This window comes from Rhipicephalus microplus, unplaced genomic scaffold (assembly GCF_043290135.1).
Source record: "Rhipicephalus microplus isolate Deutch F79 unplaced genomic scaffold, USDA_Rmic scaffold_14, whole genome shotgun sequence".
Classification (NCBI taxonomy): Eukaryota; Metazoa; Arthropoda; class Arachnida; order Ixodida; family Ixodidae; genus Rhipicephalus; species Rhipicephalus microplus.
Genome location: NW_027464587.1, coordinates 35378016 through 35399468, shown reverse-complemented (window position 1 = coordinate 35399468; position 21453 = coordinate 35378016). Strand labels below are relative to the sequence as shown.

At 45.0% G+C, this 21453-nt stretch overlaps 1 protein-coding gene across 1 annotated transcript in view; it reads right to left on the bottom strand.

Moving 5' to 3' along the window:
• Nucleotides 1–9974: 9974 nt before the first annotated feature.
• The window catches only part of LOC119181110 (uncharacterized), a 165457-nt gene continuing 153978 nt past the window's right edge, over nucleotides 9975–21453 (bottom strand). The window contains exons 30-32 of the mRNA XM_037432291.2: nucleotides 20686–21131; nucleotides 14307–14744; nucleotides 9975–10354 (exon numbers count right to left, since the gene is read on the bottom strand). Of these exons, the coding sequence (XP_037288188.2) occupies nucleotides 10259–10354; nucleotides 14307–14744; nucleotides 20686–21131 (980 nt within the window). The 3' untranslated portion in view covers nucleotides 9975–10258. The remainder of the gene's footprint in view (nucleotides 10355–14306; nucleotides 14745–20685; nucleotides 21132–21453) is intronic.

Sequence of the window (21453 nt, the reverse complement as noted above, 5' to 3'; positions counted from 1 at the left end):
CAGCTTACCTCGACGCGCCCGAGTTTATATGAACTCGCACGGACGAGTTGGCTATCTCAGCTCCCGTCTTGGTATTTTTTCTCAGTTTGCACCAGCTGTACTTTATGGTGTTGTTGGTGTCTCGGCTAACACTGCACAACGCAATGGCAGCAACGCGTTCACAGCTACTAGTTTGTCTCAAGATGGTCTTTGAGGGGAAGCAATGCGTTGTTCTTGGGCGATATTTAAACATTTCTTACAGCTCTTACAACTTTTTATGAGATAATGCAGCTGCCTAATTTGTTTCCATTATTGGCGGTAAGCGCAGGAAAATGGAGCACGAATCAACAAGCCAGCTTTGGTGCATTTAGGAGGCTGCGAGGAACCCTCGGTGCAGTGAAGTGCACTTACGGTCCGCCGTTGACAGCCTTGGGGGCTGCTCAATATAAATAATATTTTCTCGCGCAAAACAAAGATTCGTATTAAACTTACAGAATTAAATATTGTTTCTGCACCCTTTGAAATGATCCAAAGTGTATATTTTAATATGGAGCGCCACACAGACCGATAAGTGCCTGAACATGAGCAATATTGAAAATTTTTCAAAGTTCATGTGCCAGCGCTTCCAAACTACTGTCTTCGCGACTCGTGTTTTTCTCCCACTTACCGTCAACAATGCAAGCAAGCTATGCAGCTGCGTTGTCTCTGAAAAAGTTGAAAAGCTGTAAAAATTTCTGACTTTGGTCAAGAACACTGCATTGCTTCCCCGCAAAGCACATTAACATACACTAGTGGTGAATGCGTTTTAACAAGGAAATGCGGTTCTTTTCCTACCGACTGGAATCTTTTTACCGTGCTGCGTATAATATTTCACTTTTTCGAAGTTTCGTCGCAACCTAACTGCCACCATATTTAAGAAATTAAAATTTTCTTTAGAAAATTGGTTCCAAAAATGAATAGTGTAGTAAAGTGACCAACCATTACTTTTTATAGTGTAATCGTAGATGGTCTAGCGTACTGTCTGGTATATTTGGCGTGGAAGGACCCTCATCTCTTCCAAAACCCGAACAATAAACCCCAAAAAACGTTCGAAATGCCTAAGTCCATTCAGGGATTCATGAAACACGAATTAAAAAGAGCGAAACCAACCCTGGACTACGCTTTTCTTCTGGGTGAAATTACATGTATTGGTAAAGGCACTTAATTTTTGTGATAAAGTCAATTTACACCACTTGCAAAAAAACCCAAAACAAAACTTACAAAGAATAAAATACCCGAATGTATTTGCCTTTTCATAGTCGAACTTGGCTGTGAAGAACGCAAAATAAATGCAAGCGGAGTTGGAATGCTGCGCATCAGTAGACAATTCTGTGAATTTACGCAAATGTATTCTGATGGCAAGGGGAAGCGGAGACCGCGACGGGCGGGAGAGGTCACGAGCCAACAACTCAGCGCGACCGGTTATACATGCCCTTTCTGAGCGCGGCGAGTTCGGTGAACCTACTCCCTGTCTCCGGGTCGACGGGACTCGCCACGACGACTCTCCGCCCCGACGCGTCCGCTTATACATGGGGAGGGCGAGTCCAGAAAACCTGTTTATTTCGACTCAACGCGTCCTCGTCGGGTCAATGTAAACGGGCCTATAGAGTGCACCAGTATATGCGCTTTCCCTTCGGCCAGGCAGCCTGTCTTTTGGGCACGTGCTGTTTAGGCCCGTTTACATTGACCCGACGAGGGCGCGTTGAGTCGAAATAAACAGGTTTTCTGGACTCGCCCTCCCCATGTATAAGCGGACGCGTCGGGGCGGAGAGTCGTCGTGGCGAGTCCCGTCGACCCGGAGACAGGGAGTAGGTTCACCGAACTCGCCGCGCTCAGAAAGGGCATGTATAACCGGTCGCGCTGAGTTGTTGGCTCGTGACCTCTCCCGCCCGTCGCGGTCTCTGCTTCCCCTGCCCCCATCACTCCGACGTTGCTCTTTCTCTGTCGGCCGGTACGCGCGCGCTAGACACGATGACATCCTCGCGGGCTCCACGCACCATGTGGACAGATGATGAAATAAAGATGTTGCTAGCTTTAGTCAACGAGAATAAACTGAGTGATTTGCTCCAATCCTGCAAGGAAATATAAAAAAATAGCAAATTACTTCCATTTTTTAGCATAAACGAGGCACAATAGAAATAGAGGTGTAAAATTACGGCAAAATGGTATGCGGCCGTATGAATTTTTACGTAAGTTGATAGAAATTTTACTCAAAAATGTATATTGCATTCCAAATGAAATTACAAGCCCTCAGATTAAAAATTCATCGTGTAAGGATCTCACTGTCCAGTCCAAAAGCCACAGAAATCAGATTAGCCAAACAGGGTGAGCGTATGAGGCAAGAGGAACACGGTGCACTTAATTGTGGTGGAACTGTACACTTTGTTCCAACAATTGATGAGGGTCTTTAGTCATTTTCATTTAAAAACTGCTTATTGTTTTCAATTTAAAATTTTCAACGAAGTTCAAGGCGCCGCTTGATTCGTATTAGCGACAAGCCACAACTATTGCAAAAAATGACTCGCGTGTAGGGCTTCAAAGGATTTTCCACAGCATCAGGTACACAAATGAAAGGCGTTACAAACCATGAATTACGGCGAATTCCTGGAGAGACCAGCCAGGGGTGAACAGGGGACGGTGCGTCAGGCTGTGGATGCGCCTGCGGCGAGCGCTGTGCCGCAACAGAACCACTGCTGCCATCGCGTTGTGCAGTGTTAGCCAAGACACCAACACAACCATAAAGTACAGCTGGTGCAAACTGAGAAAAAATACCAAGACAGCCATCGCGGTGGCGGTGCGACAACTGCGTAAACAACCGCAGCCCACAGCGGCGAGAGCGCAGGCTTGGAGGAGCGGAAACCGGTACCGGAAGACGGGCTTTCGGCTCGCCTCGACGCAAAGCGTCGCTGCGATCACCACTCACCTCAACTCGTCCGTGCGAGTTCATATAAACTCGGGCGCGTCGACGTAAGCTGAACCCGCCACTCAACTCAGCCCGCCCCCGTCGCGTCCATGTACACGAGCCTTTTGTCAGCAAAGTGACTTGTTGGGCGAGTTGGTTCATTCTTAACGTAGCTTATGGCGCGAAAAAAAAAGCACAAGCGAAAAGGACTCGCGTCAAAAACGACACGAAATTTGAGCTTGTCTTTCTCTCGTTTTTTTTTTCGCGCCATAAGCAACGTTATGAGTGCAGTTTGTCGTGAAGGATTCCGCAGCTTTCTTCAAGCTTTGTGTGCTGATGACCCAAAACTTTTCACATGAGGTCGGGGCGTTTCAGAAATTTCTATCCACGATTTCTACAAAAAGAAAAAGGAGGCGCAGACCCACCGTCGGTCGCCCTCTTTGTCAAATCCTGCAGGCGGACAGCTGTCCGACGCTGCGCAAACGGAATTCATCGGAGTGTGCAATGGGAAATCAGCACCTACCAGATGAAAAAGTAACAAGTAACGTGACATGGCACTTTACTGAAAAAATGTACCTAAGTACCTTATCTGTGGTAGTTCTAAAACTGTAACCAGTACATTATTAGGTTACGGCAAAAAGTAACGCGTTACCACCAATACTGCACGAACACGGCTGTCGAGTGACCGTGGTACGAATATAACCTTGCGTGCGCATGGCGTGTTCATGTGTCTGCGTGATGTAATCTTTCGGCTCCGAGTTGCTGCGATGCTGAAGAGGAATTCGGCTTGCAAATCCTACATGCGATGAGTAGCAAAGATTTCAAGTTCACCTCCTCACGTGATGCTTTCGCGGCTCCTAATTAACTAACTTCGAAATTCTTGGGATACATTAATACCCTTCATTGTCATGCAAAACTTCCAGTTTCTAACTGACAATTTTTATGTGAGCAAGTGAAATGTTTTTATGAAGTAAGTTGCACAAAAAAAGCCACAAGGATGGTTGTTTTTTTTTACGTATAAACTATTTTGCCCTGATGGCCCTCTATGGTTACCTATTCGCTTGGCTCGGTCTTGCGGCTGTGCAGAGGCACCTCCTGTTCACTGGACTCCACTACATCCAGGTCTTCAAAGAGGTTCCTCTCGTATTTCGGAACACTGGACTGGAACACCAGCTGTAAAAGCCGCCCACCACATCTTTGGTCATGGAAGCCAGTCTGACCTTCCCAGGTTGCAAAAATAGCGTCTTTTTCTGTGATTTTCTCCATTTTCGCACCATATCAGTGAGGCCCGTCATATTTCACCTCCGTTAGCGGTTGCTTTTTGGAAGTTTGTTGAACTAGGTTGCACTCTGTTCAGTTCGAAAAGGTCAGTTTTCTCCTGTAACATAAATAACGGTCTCTAACTCTACTCGAAAATAAAATTTTACGTAAAATAGCGCTTATATAGACACAAATTTTGAAAGTAGGCATTTATAGCACTTATAGAAATCAAGACACAAACGCCAAAAAAAAAAAGAAACACCATATATAGGCCCCATGATGAACCCTAGAAAGCTTTTTCTTAGCCTCTAACTCTCGTATTCATAAACCTAACTTAACCTTATTTTATGACTTAAGTCAACCCTAGCCTTAAGCCCACCCTTGACGCGTTTCAAGAACCTACCTTGTACCTATCGTCAAACTTTCCTCGTACTTAATTAAGGTTTGGTTGAGGTAGCGTACGACCTACCGTAAGGCTTTTTAAACAACATGACGGGTGACGACAACTTTGCGCATTCCGTTTATTATGTGGACCGCCAAGAATAAATACTGAATGACACAGCGTACCTGCACACGTCACCACCACAGCGAGCCCTCAACGACCGACGGAACCTGGTTGAGACCTACGACAATCAGGAATTGCTGTGCCACCACCGCTTCACAGAAAGTGTCGTGAGGAATCTGCTCGCTGTGCTGTTTCTGCAGGAAAATATCCATTCATGGTCGAGGGTTCGTCGTCACCCGTCTCATGTAGCTGCCAATCGCATCGCGCTATTGTGGCACGCTCCAACTTGGGAGCGATGGCCTTGTCAGTGTCTCGTAGCCGACCGTGTCACGACTATACAGTCGAGCGGATATCAGCTATGGTTGCAAAAACACTTTTTCTCGTACCAATAAAACTTCTCAAAGTGGCGCAAGAACTTTTCTAGTTGTTTGGTCAGCTGTTCACGGATGCATATTGGGTCAGCTGTTGAATTATGTCGCGAGCTGCTTCCACGTTTTTTTTTTTTTGTCTGAAGGTACTCGGCGCCCGTCTTGGTACTTGTACAGGAAATCCGTCAGGACGTAGCCACTTCGTCGGTGAAGTTGTCTTCAGTGCACCATTCCACAATAAATGCAACTTCTTGAAAAAAAGCTGTACAACGGTTGACACTGCCAAATAAATATAGTGAAATTTAAAAAAAAAGTGACAGAAAACAGCAAACGCTGAAGCGAGCACGGTAACACTACCAAAAACAGCAGAGAGATACAAGGCGTCGAAATAACAAAAGTGACCTGCATCGACGGGAGTTGCAGAAAAATGGCCAGATGAAAAAGGAGTAGTTTACCAAAAGCTGCTGGTGCCTAAACAAACATTGCTACTGTTTGTGTTTGGCTGCTTCTGTGCATACTATTGGTGGTTTCTTGGAGGAAAGCTAATTTAATTTTGTAACAAAAACGTACCAATCGCACCCAGGGGCTATACTTGACCAGTTAAGGACGCCTTTCATAAGGCGCCCTTATGAGAGGATAGGGGAGGTTTTTGAAACGCACCTTTATTCTTTATTTTTATTCAAAGGTTGCCCCGCATTGCCCAAAGGCGTTACAGCAGGGGGGGGGGGGGTTACAGAAACGACATAAACAATTCTTCATTGTTACAGCACACTTGCATGGCAGACAATCTATTCCACTCTTTAACACTTCTAACAAAAAATGAATTCACGAACAGGTTCATCCGGGTGCTTAATTCTCTTATTTTAAAAACATGGTCAGTTTTAGATGAACGGTAATGAGGTTCCTTAAAGTATTTTTTTAATAATTCCTGTTTTATCATTATATATCTGAAAAAACAACTTCAGTCGCAGCTTTTGCCGACACGAGGAAAGCAGTTCCCACCCAAGCTCATTTTTCATCTGAGTGCAGCTCTCCCCTCTCTTGTATACCGTCCCAAGACGAACCTGGCCGCCCGGTTTTGAATTTTTTCAATTTTATTAATCAATCTGGTTTGCGAAGGATCCCACACGGCACAAGCGTATTCCAGTATAGGTCGTACGCATGTTAAATAGGCTGTCTTTTTTGAGTTCAGTTCCGAAGTTTTTAAATTACGTTGGATAAAGTTTAGCGCCTTTCCAGCTTTACAAACCACATCATCTATGATTTATGATTTGATTTATGATTTATTGATTCCTCAAAGGTCCCATAGGGACATTACATGAGGGGTGGGCATGACACGGCACTTTAAAGAAAGGTAACAACATGGTAATGGCAACAGACTATGTACAGAAGTTATGGCGGCACTTCTATATAAGGGGAATGCGCATCTACATGCGCATTCCACGAGCAGTCGGATGACAAGACTACCTCTAGGTATTTATAACTATCTGCTCTTTTTAGATGTTCATTGTTTAAAGTATACGCTGTTTCCGTAGGTTTCCGCTTCTTTGTAAAAGAGACATGGACACACTTTTTAATATTTAGGCTCATTTTCCATGTAGAGCACCAATCTTGAACACGGTCCAAATCAGTTTGCAGTTGGGTAAGGTCTCTGTCGTTCTTTACTTGTCTAAAAATAAAAGTAGCCCTAAAACTGAACCCTGTGGAACTCCCGATGTCACATCAACACAATCAGAGCTTTTGCCGTTTAAGATGACGCATTGCCGGTGCTGGCACAAATAATTTTCAATCCAATTTAGGACAGCAAAATATATTTAGTAATTTAAGTTTGTTGCAAAGGAGTGAATGTGTTACCGTGTCGAATGCCTTGCGGAAATCTAAGAAGATGCAGTCAGTTTGCCCCCCTGAATCAATGGTGGATACCAGATCATGATAAAATTCAACTAGTTGTGTGGTGCATGATAACCCCTTTCGGAACTCATGTTGAACAATAGTTAATATATTGTTTTCAGTGAGGTGTTTCATTATTCAAGAGTAGAGAATGTGTTCCATTACCTTGCACACTATTGATGTTAAAGAGAATGGTCTGTAATTCCCAGCATCCTTTTTCGATCCCCCCTTGTGGATTGGAACAACATGGGCAGCTTTCCAATCAACTGGTAGGAGGCCTGATTTCAAAGATTGTTTATAAATTATGTGCAAGTAAAGAGAGATTGGTTCGGCGCACCGTCTCAGAATACGCGGAGAAGTCGCATCAGGGCCAGTTGCTTTCGTTTCGTCTGTTTTCTTTAATAGCTTTTTAGCTTTTCAAAGTTACTTACGCTGAACTCAATTAGGTTCATTGTAGGTATGCTACTGGCATCGACGGATTAGGCAAAGTCCTGTATTGGCAAAAAGATAGATTTCAAATAGTTGTTCAAACAATTTGCCTTCTCTTCATCATCTGTGATAGTTTTGTTATTAAAACAATTTCATTTATACCGACACTCTCAGAACCGCATCTCTTGATATATTACCAGAAATGCTTAGGATTTGCTCTCAGCGTGTCATTCAATTTCTTAAAATAGACGCCTCTGGCATTTTTTACACCTTTTTTGCATCCTTGCGTAATATGAAATAACTTAATTTTGATAGTGGCTAGTCCGTTTAGTTCGTTTGAATTTAGCGAATAACCGTTTTCTCTTATTGATTAGCCACAACAGACATCCACGGCTTTCTTCGTTTTTTTTTCATTTTGGAGGAATCTGCGCTTGGCACATGTGCCTCAACGAGTTCAAGTAGCTTATTTTTTAACAGACGCCACAATTCATGCACATCTTTATCATCCGCCAGGCATTCGAAGACTGGTAGATAACTGTACAGTTTTTCATTTATGCTAGAATAATCGCCTTGGTCAAAGAAGAATACTCTTCTATTTCCGCTGTGCTTCACGCGATGAATTTTCGTTTGTATAGATGCGACTACAGCGTGGTGGTCACTTAATCCCGGAATAACAGTTGTTGTGTTTACAAAGTTTGGCGAGTTGCAAAACAATAAGTCTAATATACTACTTTCACGGGTTGGCTCGGTTACATATTGTAACAGACCGTGGGCATCAATAATGCTCCTCATGTTCATATTAACCTGACTGCATTTTTGTAATACACAGGTATTATCACTCCAGTGAAGGTCTGGTAAATTAAAGTCGCCACCTACCAACATAACCTGACCTGAAACCTCGGAGATAGCTTCACCAAAAACATGTAGTGGCGCCACGTCCTAGTTCGGTGGCCGATACACCACCCCGGCAGTAAGTGAAAAACAATGAGATAAATGCACTTTGCACCACACAGCTTCCACCGCATCATGGCTGATAGCAAGGACAGATGAGCGTAGATTAGATCGGACAAGCAAAAAAAAAAAAACGCCGCACCTTGTACTTTCTTAAACTTGCACTTTTCTCGTCCTTTCATAAGTAGCCTAACAGCCATAAGTGAAGGTAGGTTCATGCTCATTTGTCAATGTGGCCCAATACGAACGCAAGGAACAAATAGGCAATCGCCTAAAATCCAGTTTCTAGTTTTGTCAAGTACTAATGAAAAATAATTTTCAGGGAGAAAGTTATTATACTCGAAATACCTGAAATATGAGTTCAGAGAAAGTCAACAAAAATATTTTAAATAGGTGCAGGACTTTAAAAGGGCCATCAGGAGCGCTAAAGTTCTCAATATTTGTATCCAGTTCCATCGTTGGCGTTGCTATTGTGCTCTCAAGCCTTAAGCATTCTGCCATGAGTGACGTGGTGTTTCGTGGTATGGTGCTCATAGTTGGTGAGGGCCGCTTTCGCTCATTACAGGCCTGACTATTCTTTGAAATATTATATGTGCTTTTGTTGCCATGGTTGCGCTGTTTGACATACGGCGTCAAACTTTATGGTTTACAAGCTCGCATACGTGTCCGTGCGAGCAACACATGCACCACTTTACCCGTTCGTCTGGTGAAAAGTTTATGGCTTTTATGATTTACAATGACGCGTTCACAACGCTTTGAAAGTACATGTTCGCATTGATATGATAATCAAGGAATGCCATGTATCAAGCTAATTCTCTTATGCACACAAAACTGACATTTGCGCTTTGGGTTTTGTAGGTGGTCTAATGTTCTTGCTTGTATCTGCTGGAGAAAACTGCGTAGGTAGATACTTTGTGCAGCAACTTTATGGGCAATAAATTTCGCATTTAGGATGAGCAAAAACAAAGAAGTGACATTTTGAAACAAAATCGTTTTTCTGCACAGGGCCTCATACCTTCAAATAATGTGAAAAGGATTTTAAAATTAGGGGATAAGCCACCATGTCCTAAATACAGCTCTTTATTGCAGGCTCTTTGAAACGATACGCCTACACAATACATACGCATGTTAAGCATTTCTTCTTGATCTCGCCCGTTGCTACAGCACTGAAAACTGCTTCACCCGGGTTACATGACACCACGTGTCAATTCCTGCTACTCTGCTTTTGCGCCTTGACTGTGGCAGCTTCTTCCCACACTGACAGCATAAAAGCTACGTGCCCACGCAAACTCTTCACCGATGCTGGAATTATAAAGTATCGATACCAGACTGATGAATCTCGAGTAATTTTTTCTGGAAGTGACACCAGCCAGCAACTATACACTGGAGTAGAGTATTGTTGGCACGATTTCATTAGAGCGCTCACAAACTGGACTGTTTCTGCCCGCGCTGTTTCTGGTGATAATACTATAGACAAGAAACGCGCAACATGACAGTGTCATCACTATATTCATCCACAATGCTCATGTTACACTGATGTTAGAGCTTATCCGAAGTTTACACTGGAGTTTATCTGGTGGGTGTGGGGTGTTCAATGTAGCGATCATATAAATCTTAAGAAGATGAACAGTTAAATCGTAGTGAAGCATGGTTCTTTTTTCACGTCTTTATTGCATTGAACATCTCGCAGTGGGACGGGTGGCAAAAAATGTGAAGCAGTGGTAGACATTGAGGAGAAAAGAAAGGCTGAATTATTTATAGACTCCAGTAGCATGTGCAACGCAGAATAACGTAAAAAACTAAAACACGTCAAATTCAGTCTTTATGCGCTACAGTTTCTCCAGGTTTGGCTCGCAATAATCGTGACGTCCCTTTGTATCTCCTCTTTCTGGGCGTAGCGCTTCATTTAATTAGTTATTTTATGAAAAAATGCATTCATTTCAGATTCTGTGCCCGAAGCTTCTTGGTCTTTGGCCTCTTGTAGGTTTTCCGCTCCACCGATTCCTCGTACATGGACGGTGAGAAGTCGGGCTGCAAGAAAATAAGAAAAAAATGTGGCTGGTCTTTCCATATAGGAATCGGTATAACACGAAAATGAGACATGTCATTACAAAGGTAGCTCATTGTTTATTATGCATTGTTTCTGGAACAGCAACAAATTGCAAAGTCACGTTGAGAACGGCAAACAGCTCGAAATTTGTGGCATACACCTCAAGCAGAAAGCACGCACGAAATTTGCATGTACAGAAAGAGTGCAGACTAACAACGGTGACTGTGCGAAACTTATAGCGCGCTGTTCAAACAGAGAGACGCGCGAATAGAGCGCACAAGTATACACAAGACAAGCGTGAACATCACAGTTATTCCTGCGTCGTGTCTCCACAGCGCACTTTTCGTAAACGCGGACGTGCAGTGTGTGAAGCCTCCTCTCCTGAATTACTAGTCTGATAAGCGCTCGTGCAGAAGAGGCCACGCATTGTGGAGGAGTTGCTCCGTGGAGGCATCTACCTTTAGAGCGCGCCCCCCAACGCAAGCCCGTCGTGCCATTTCGCCACTGATAACGAAAACGCGCTAAAGTTTTGAAGCTTGGAGGACTGCCGAACGGTGCATATTGTACATAAATGACTTGCCGTTAGCGTTACTCAGAACGCACACTTCGTGGCGTAGTAGTTAACGCCACGCGCTGTGAATTGAGATGTCGCTGGTTCAATTCCGCGCAACAAATGCTTGTCTTCTGTTGTTTTTTTTCCTTTGCAATATCTTAGTATATTACTATATTTGAAATATCTTAGTATAGGAACGGAAAACCGGCTCAGCCCTGATGCACCAAATGAACGTGTACAAGAAAGTAAATTTACGAGTACGAATTCCTAACAAATTAACTTACTAGCTTGAGGTCTGTAAATTGCGGGTAATCATTGCTTGAAAAAAACTTCATTGTTTCCGAAATATTGTTGGTGCCTGTACGTTTTTTTCATTGTTAATTTTTCGGAAAGGATTGAATGTTCACGTGCCGCATCGCTAGGTGAGACTGGTATTTTATCAGCAATGTGTGACCAGACAACAAAGCCAACAACTTAAATAAGTGATAGATTTCCTTTGCAATACAGAACTGGGCAGCTGGCTTTAGTGAAACAATTATATTACGTAGTTCTTTAATATACGCATAAATTTCGTCTATTTTAATGATCACCGCTCATCACATTTGTTTTTTTCCCTGCAATGTGCAGTACCACTAGTTTAGGCCGTCCTTTCTGCCACCCAATAAATTCTCTTTCTGTGTTCAAGGCTGTTATTATAATCGAACTCGAATATATCATACAATGAAAAAGGGGGACGGGGAGAAGTTTACAGCAGCGATGTGAAGATCAAGGAGCCGAGCAGGTGGTTGATTTAGGAGCGTAACGCGGCCTTCCTTCACTGATTTACTAATTTATTCATAATGCCTGAAAGTCCCACATGTGACTTTACATGAGGGGTGGACGAACAAAAAAAAAAGCTTATTTCATGACTTGATAGACGTTCTCTAATAGCAGCATTGAATTGAGCAATGTCGGTGAGAAGGGTAATAGTTTGCCGTGGGGCAAGCGAAATAGATTTGAGCCGCAGCCTGTCACATATATTCAAGAATCACCAAACTCCAGCCCAGAGCTAACGTGCAAAGCTGACTTTAGCACCGCGGTAGAATCGCAGGCCTTTCATCACTTGTACTCGGTGCGCACTGCAGGCGAACTCGGCCAACTCGACGGGGCAGCAGCGCAGACTTTCTTCGTCGGCGAGTCCGGCTGATGATGAGCAATGGCGAGTGATGAGCAACAGTGCGAAGGGTTTTATTGCGATAGGAATAATATGGACACTCACGGCCGGATGTGGCCGCCGGCGCCGGCGTCAGCGTCAATAACCGTCATTAACGTATCTATATATAAAGAAACGCAAGAAAGAAATATTATCAAGAAAAAGAATGCGTGGAAGTTGAGAACGCGCCGCCACCTAGTGATGGTGTGGGGACGTGCGCTCACTGTGTCGTCTTGCTGGAAATGCTGAAAAACAAAATAGTTCCCAACTCAACCGAGATGCCTGTAATTGGCATCTCGGTTGGCAGCGGTAATTGGTAGATATAACTAGCTTGCCGTTTGAACGTTGAAGAACGAGCTTCTTGGTGGCTCAGTGGTTTACGCCACGCACTCACGTCTTAGGGGTCCTACGTTCGATTCCGCGTGCCAGAGACTTTCCAGCAGGGTCTTTCTTTCTTGCGTTTTTATTTATATAGACCCGTATACATATACAGTGAGTGACGCTGACGCCGGCGGCAAAATCTAGCCGAGAGAGTCCATATAATTGCTATCGCAGTAACGAAGTTCGATGTGCGGAATCGAACGTCCGACCTCTTTCTTGTGAGTGTGAGGTGCTCCTTCGTCGCCAGTGCGACGAAGGAGCACCTCGCTCAAAATTGAAACGGCATGGTATTTGTATCCACCGCTTACGGCTTCTGACACCCATCTCGAGGGAACTATTGTGTTTTCAGCTTTACCAGCGAGATGGCGCAACGAGCGCGCGTCGCCATATCGACGCGGCGAGCGAGCGCTCTCATTTCCTACGCTTACTTTGCCCTGCGAATAGGGGAAGGGGGTGGACGCTCATGCGTGCGCGCGCTTATCTCGCGGTGGGGAGAATCGTAATGTTGGGCTTTTATCGGAACGATTCTGTTGTAGTTACCGAGCACAAAGGTAACTGCACTCGCTGTGCATTGCCCGTTTAAGAAAAAGCCGCGTGTTCAAACTCAGTAAAGTAACAACTGTCACTTATTCGCGTTCGTATGTACATATGAGTACGTTTCGTGCGTCATTCGTGCGTGAACAACTTGGGACACGTTTCAATCTGCTTGTCATTGTTCGCGTGGCGTTACACTTTGTCGCTATCAAATTCATTGCTTGGCATTTGCGTCAAAGCTGTGATTTTTTGCGAACACATGACGTTTTATTTAGAGCTCCAGGAGCTTTGCTATTCAAATGAGAATTATCTCGATACAAAAGCTTGAAAGAACTTCCCGTATTTTCGGTGCACAGGTCGGCTTGTGACACTGTCTCACAATAAAACCAGACTGGGGGCTCCAGGGCAATACACTGGGAGTTTTTTAGTATTTGTTATTTCTCAGTCATTAGCTGAGAGTGCTGGTGCTATGCAAAGGTGGGTTATGCGCGAGAAATAATGGTATTTTTGTAAAGACCGCCTCACTAGTTTTGCTATGTTACAGCACAAGAACTAGTGCCAACTAGCCTGACTAGCCCAATTCCCCGAAGTCAACATGTTCATGCGCGGCCGTTCATGATCAACGGAGAGGAACACTTCTAGTATTGTCAAACAATATTCGCGTTGTTTTTAGAAATCGCACTCAGCATCGTTCTCGGGAAGTACGCCGCAGCAACATAAGACTTATGTACGTTCGACTGCGTTTATTATCCCTAGGCTCGCACAAAACCGGCAGGTTTTCCCGTTTTACGGAGTGGTAAATGTTGAAACTTGACGTGCGATGGCCCGATGGTGGCTACGACGAGGAATTAAGCTTCTGAATAGAATAGGGGAGTAATAGCTTCAACAATACCTGTGTGCTGACGTCCCAATCACACCATTGACTTTCCCAAATGTGTGCGGCAGAGTCCACTTCCACTATAGAAAGCCAACTTCCTAGGGTGTTTCACACTGCCCGATATATCACTTGTTCGGATTATTCTTGTTCGATCTAGCCGAAAATTTTCCTATGCTTTGATGTTAAGGCAGTGTCGTGCTAAAAAAATAGTTGGAGATAAATGATAATTCTGCTAATTCGGCTTTGGTATAATGGGGTCTGACTCATTCTATAGCCTTGAAAGCTTCCCCCCTCTTCCTTTTTGAATGAAAGCGTTACTGCAGATGATCTGTTTTGTTTATATTGAAAAACAAGTTGAAGATTATGTTCTTATAATCGTCTGAGGTTGATACGTACCGACCGCACGGGTCCCAGGGTGGGCGACACGCAACGGGAGCAGAGCGACTGGCCGACGCCATCGTCGAGGCTGACGCATTCGCAGATCTGGCAGTCGGGCGCACTGGACATGGCGACGCGGCGGGACATGACGTCCAGGAACTTCTTGTTCAAGTTGCGCTTCTCGAACATCTTCATCGAGCTGAACAGCGTGCCGTTGCTCTCCAGGGCGAGTGGCACGCAGAAGTCCTTGGGCAGCCGAATCTGTGAGTGCAGCTCGGCATCACCCAGCATGTCCTTGACATCCTTGACCGTGAAGGCCAACCGGTGGTCGACGCCGAAGATGCGCTTGCTCTTAGATGGCTTCGAGGCAGTGCGAACATTGAAGTCGTCGTCGTCCAGAATGTGTAGATGGACTCCGCGGTCGATCAGCATGCGGTAGATATCGGCGTACATGGACTGCGAACATCATAGCAAGAAGGAGCGGCGCCTTTAATTCACAGAACTAACAGAAAACGTCCGGCACCAATTCACGCTGTCTCGTTCTATGCATGCATACTGTGCATGCGTTACTTGGGTAACATCTGCTAACGAAATCACCATCATAAAAATTGCATGGATGCGCGCTTAGTTTTTTTCTCTCGAGTTTTCTTATATAATACATAGAACAGCTCATCACTACTAAACCAGTATGTTCACATTAACGCAACATTCAAGAAAGGTTCTAAAACAGAGCGCAGGATCACCAATATTAGGCAGCCGATTAGTCGTAACAGCTGAAGCACACTTGACATTAACACAGGCACACCATTTTACCCACATTTGAGCATTCTGAAGTGAGCCATGTTTTGTTTACGTTTCATTAAAATTAGCCTTAGGTCAACCCCCCTAACTTGAGCCATGTTTTTTTACGTTTCATTAAAATTAGCCTTAGGTCAACCCCCCTAACTTAAGTTCTACTCGATAAAATTATATTTTGTTGGGAAAAAATAAAAGCATTGGCTAGTGCGACAAACCAAACAAATAAGATGTGATGAATAATAAAAACGTAGTGATTAAGTACCAAAGTGCGCACTATCCCTAAGGCAACATTCGCATTAAACCATATAGCAGCCACATGAAATCTTATAGCCCGATATTGATTACTGAGCTTCTTTGCGCACTTACTAAGATGATAAGAAATGAGCTAAGTTTTATTTAAAGGTTATGAGTATTCGGAATTGCAAAAGTAACATAAAACAAGTTCTGAAAACATCAATAAAATAGATTTGTAACAGGTGCAGCGCTTAGACGAGATAATCAGTTGAGCTGAAATTCATAATACTCGCAGCCTGTTTCATCGAAAACCTCACTATTATGCGCTTTTGCGCGAGCGGCAACCCAAAGTTTTCTTCCTAGCTTGTTTTGCAGCATCAGTGCCATGATGGGGCGCTTTTGCGCTGCGGTGCTGATCATTTGTGAAGTGAAATTTTTCCATGCTCAATCCGAGTTTGCTTAAAAATATCAAATATGCTTTTGCTGTCATTAGTGAAGTGACACACAGTGTCAACCAAAGCAAACTTTGTGTTATACAGGCTCACATACCTACCCTTCAGCGCGAACTATGTTCGCATGTAGCACGTAAAGCGTTGAGTGGGCGAGAACATAAGTACTTTTATATTTCCAAATGTGGTATGTTCAAAACGTTTTTAGAGCATTATTACATGTTTGCATTCGACATGATTGCTCGATTACCAACAAAATACTACATATCAAGCTAATCTTGCCGTGCACACAAAATGGGCACTTTCAGTTTTGGTTTTCTAATGTAATGGGTGGTCTAATATTTTAGATACGAAGGCAGATCTTTGACTAGCCTGTGTAATGCTGTCCGTCTGTGTCTCCGCGCAAACACACCGCACCGCGCTTCCCTCACCCCAGGTGTTGGGGCGGTGCCAAGTAGGTCACGCCTTCTCTCGCAGTGTGTGGGACATCACTGTGTCTCTCGCCGGCAGCGTGCTCGTCGCGTGTCATTTCTCTCGCTTCACCCTTTCCACCACTCGCAACGTTCGAGCGCAAACTCAGTGAGCACTCTTTCGGCTCACATATCTGCGAAGGAGAGGGTGCCGGAAAGCGAAACTCCTTCACCAGCCGAAACATGCGTCGAAGCTGTGTGGTCTAACCCGGGCGTCGATAGCATTGCGAGGGTTAGCAGAGGCGATCGCGTACGCGAATGACGACGTCGCGCCTGCAACACCTGCGAGGCGTGGGCCAGGGAAGCCGAACGTAAGCCTCGGCAGTGGCACACCAACGACACCGAGGAGGTGGGAGTCGAGCACGCCGATAGCATTGGAGAATAGAGAATGATCGCATACGCATGCCATGATTTCCGTAACGTGGAAATCATGATGTGCGTGTCATGTAAAACATAACTACTTGCCACGCTCATGATGGGCTCGCGGCCGTTTCGCTAGCTTCGCATATACCAAATGTAGTACTGCGTGTCGAGAACAGACGACAAAGGTAAATGACACGTCCATACACGACAATCACGACACGCGTACGTGTCATGTAACAACATGGTTACATGCCACTCATGATGTGCTCGCGGCTGTTTTGCTAGCTTCACATATATCAAATTTAGTATTACGCCACGTGAATGGGTGACGAAGGTATGTCACTGGTGCAAATATAATAACCATGACATGCGTGTCATGTAAGAACATGGCAACATACCACGCTCATGTTGCGCCTGGGGCAGTTTCACTACCTTCACATACACCAAATTTGGTATCACGTGATAGTAATAGGCGATGAAGGTAAATAACATGTCCGAACTTGATAATAATCTTAGCATGCGTGTCATGTAAAGCATGACTACATGCCAGGCTCATAGCAAGCTCGTGGCCATTCCGCTAGCTCCTTATACACAAAATTTAGTATCATCTGACGTGAATAGGCGACGAAGGTAAATGACACGTTCAAACATGATAATCTGACAAGGAAGTCATGCACGGCATAATTTACGTCCCCCTCGTAACGTTGTGCTGATGTTAAAGTGACATATCCACCTTCCTCATTCGTGCTTCGCATATTTGTCATGAGAAATTGCCCTTCACAAGGGGAAGAGAAAAAGAATAGGGGACCCTTAAACTTCACCCTTAAGAGTTGAATGCGATAGCGAAATCAAACTCCTAGTGCGCCCTTCAACTGCTAAGGGCATACTTCCGCATACTCACTCGTCGCCTAGCAGCAGTTGACACAGATGCTGCATGAAGTGGCACAGATAGTTAGTGTGGGTAGTGCTCCCAGTTGATCGTGCTTGAACGTTAGCATCATTCTGGCTCTTTAATTGTGGGACACCACTTGACATGAATGTCCCGCAGGCACTCATTGATGAGCAAGACTGTGCAGCGAGGCCACTTTCCTCTGCTAGAACGGCGCTCTGCAGTAGCCGAGACACGTTTTTCACAATGTCTAACAGATGGCACACAGACACACACACGCGAGCGCGCGAATGGTACATACAGGTTAGATCTAAAGCAAGAGTCGCATGGCCTCCAAGAAACACGCCGCGCGCTTGCCATATAGGAGGCCATATACAGTGTCGCAAAGTCTTACAGATTGCAGCACATTATCTAGCGTTTGCTAGTTGCTTGATGAACGCCTCTGGAAAGGCATGACCTGCTTTCCGCTACATGAACATAGTTGTCAATTTTTAGAGTTGTTTGAAAGTTCCTATGTGTTTTTATCGGCGATGGCTGCACTATATCGGTCTTTTTTCGACGTAGTTTAATAGCCTCCCGAATTCGCCTACAAATCTCCGAATGGGCTAGTTTTTGTTGTGACACCTATCACACAAAGTGCGTTAAGGAGACTACTTCCACTACATGGCATTTTGTAGTGTTTTTTTCCCGAAGCACCTGCAAGTAGCAGCGTGGCTTTGTGGTAAATCACCTGCTTACCACCCGAACGGCCCGGGTTCAATTCTCCATGGAAGTAAATATTTTATTCTTCATTTTATTTGCTCATTACTTTATTTTTCGCTCACGACAATTTTTCGCTAACAACCAACGGTGATGCCGACAACGGAATTTCCGCGGCACAAGCTCTCTAAGGCTATCGCGTTAAAACAACAAAATATAAGACTGTTAAGCCGATATGTTTAGCCTGTCTGGTATTCCGGTAACGCAATGGGCGGGCGTATTAGCAAATAGCGTGCCCCATAACTGCCACTACGTTAAGTGGCGCTATCTATGGAAGAAAGGCGACAACTAACAAACACGTATTTCATGACCCCCGAGATTCGGAAGCATAACTGACTAAGCCTACAACATTGATTATTTGAGTAAATATCTCAAAAACAATGACAAATCGACAGGAATACTTTGCTAAAATACTTTGAATAAAAGGATCTATTTGAAGCTAGCGAGCTACAGAGCGTGCGACGGCCGCTCGATAGATTGGAGGTGGACGGCAATCGCTTTCAGTGGCGCGGCCATGTTTGCAGGCACGCGCATGTGCAGTTCACGCTCAATATTCCGGTACACGCCAAGTATTTTGCCTATAGCAGTGGGCCGGACAGGCTGAAAGCCTCTAAATATACCGGGCTTACCGGGATACCGGAATCGAAGTGCGCGTGCGCGGATACGTAGGTTACCCGTACCACTTACCGTACGCGCGGTACTGTTCAGATTTAAGGTTACCGTTGTTGCGTAAATGTACGTAGTGTACGTAAACATGGTGGCGCTCTTGGAAGCCCACTTCGAAGTGATTTTGGCGTAGTTGTTGACAGATTCACCTTGTTCTTAGCAAACGACTGTTTAATGTGGCTACGCTTGCCTTAAGTTAGCTTCGATGACCGAGTATTACCGATAAGTTGGTGTAATTTTTGAGATAGCTTCCCATTTCGAACGCGTCTAGGCCTAACTACAGTATCAATCTAAACAAATTGGCAACATATTTTTTTCGCGTTTGGTGCCTGGTTCATATTTATTTGCTTTTATTATTAGTAAAATAAAGTTGCAACAATGCTTCGCGTGGTGGCATAGGCATGCCTTCTCGTTTAATTTTCCTTTTCACTGTTTTCAACTTATTAACCATTCGATAGGTGGCGCAACCATCTCAGCTGGGGCACGTAAACCACGTAAACGCTATCCTGCTAAACTATGAGACGCTGTCTACAACTAACGTTTGCCGCACGGTAACGCCATTCCCTTAACCTCCACTATCACGTTAACCATAAACTATAACTGTCTATAGGCAACGGTTGGTACTGTACGAGCGCGCGCTTCTGAAGGAGAAGGATGAGTTGCGGAACCCGAACGGCGATCCAGCGCGCGAGCAGCGACGAGCTGCCATTGTCGATGTGAGTTTGACAGGAGAAGGTCGCATCGCCAGCAAACGCACTGGCGACGAGAGCGGCAGGACAGCGACTTGGCAACCTATGACTCGGGCATCCCGAGTAGAAGACGAAGACCTCGACACGCTTCGAGGGAGGCTGCCGCCGAAAAACAGCAAGCGCCGGCGTTCCTGGCGCCAGCCCCCTTTGAAGACAGCTGCCGAAGACAGTCCCCGGGTGGCCACGTGAGCGTGCAGCCGCGGGTGGCGCCTGTGGCCGCTAGGCTTAACCGCCGAGGCATCCGCCACGTCACCAACATCACGCGATGACGACGATGGGTGACCACAGCGGCAGAGACGGCGATGTTCGTCCACGGTGTCGAGGACCCCGAGAGTGTCGCCGCGTCACTGATCCCGGACATTGACGAGCCGCGAATCGGCTTGGTCAAGTAAAGTCGGCGCGAATATTGAATAAAACTATATGAGGCTAGAGATGCCTGAAGTTGACTAGAAAGGTTTTAGCGTATGGCGCGGTGTTAGTGTAAGCTTAGTGGAGCTTAGTTTGTCTATTTAGTACGTATGGGATCCGTTTAGGGGATAATTTTAATTTACTTTGGAGTTATTAGTAGTCGTTTTATACTATTTTTGTATTTTTGCAGTGAGTGTTTATTAAACGGGTGTTGTTAACGGAGTCATGTCTCAGCTCATCACCCGCCGCAGCAGCAGCAGTGCGTAATCCGGGACAATATCATCGATTCCCACTTACGTGAGATGCAGTAGTGTTGTGAACAATAAATTGCACATTTGGCATGGCAAAAAAAACGGACATTTTCAAAACTAAAAATTCGCTTTTTTCATTTGGCTGCTTTAAAGGCTCACCGAAACTGAAAGTGCCAGTTTTGTATGTATCACAAGACATACCTTAACACAACATGTTGTTGGGCTCATGCTGAAAACAATGGTAAAGACGCAACACATGGTGCAGAAAACAAGAGGATGCTTTTCCCAGTCCTCTTTTGTTCATCTTTGGTTTTCAAATTTTAAGGAAGTTGAATGAAACAAGTATTAGCGACCCACTCACGCTATCATCATTCGGCTTGCATGTGGTGCACTTGACCAGAATCATGGTCTGTGCCGAGGCCATCCTTATTGGCAGCTGTCCAGCGTAAGCGATGGCTGCAAGCGGATCACTCTCACCGTCACCGATGGTCAGGCTTCCGAAAGCCGAGACCAGGGCGCGAATGCTGCTGAATATCTGTCCGTCAGCCGTTACGACATGTGGTCTCTCGTAGAAGCCGTCGCCGCCGAATCCCACCACGGCGTACCGAGTGTCGAGGAAGCCGCGCGCCGCGTACCGCTCCTCGATGCCCTGGGCCAAGCGTATCAGGTTGGGGATCACATTCTTGTTGCACAGCTTGCGTTCCACCACGAACACGATGTCAGCCGTGGGAGCAGCCGAATCCTGGTCCGTTACGGTCGCGATGTCACCAGCCAGCATCTCCGCACCGTCGGGCTTGGCGCAACGCACTGCGATTAGCAAACGGTGCAATAAAATGAGTAAAACTAAGGCCCTAATGTTTCAACCGCGGAACAAGAATGATCAACTAGCGCCATTGACGTTAAATAATGGAGAAGTTGAGTTCGTGCCGTCAATAAAAACTTTAGGCTTCTATTCAAATGAGCACATGACATAGGATGACCACATAAATTTCCTAATTAGCAAACTGTGTAGTACAATGCGTTGTGTCTCTTTTCAATGCCCTATAAGCATCAACTTGTTCTTATATAAAGCTCTCTTTGTACCAACACTTAGTAATGGATCGATAGTTTGGGGTACTACAACAAAAGA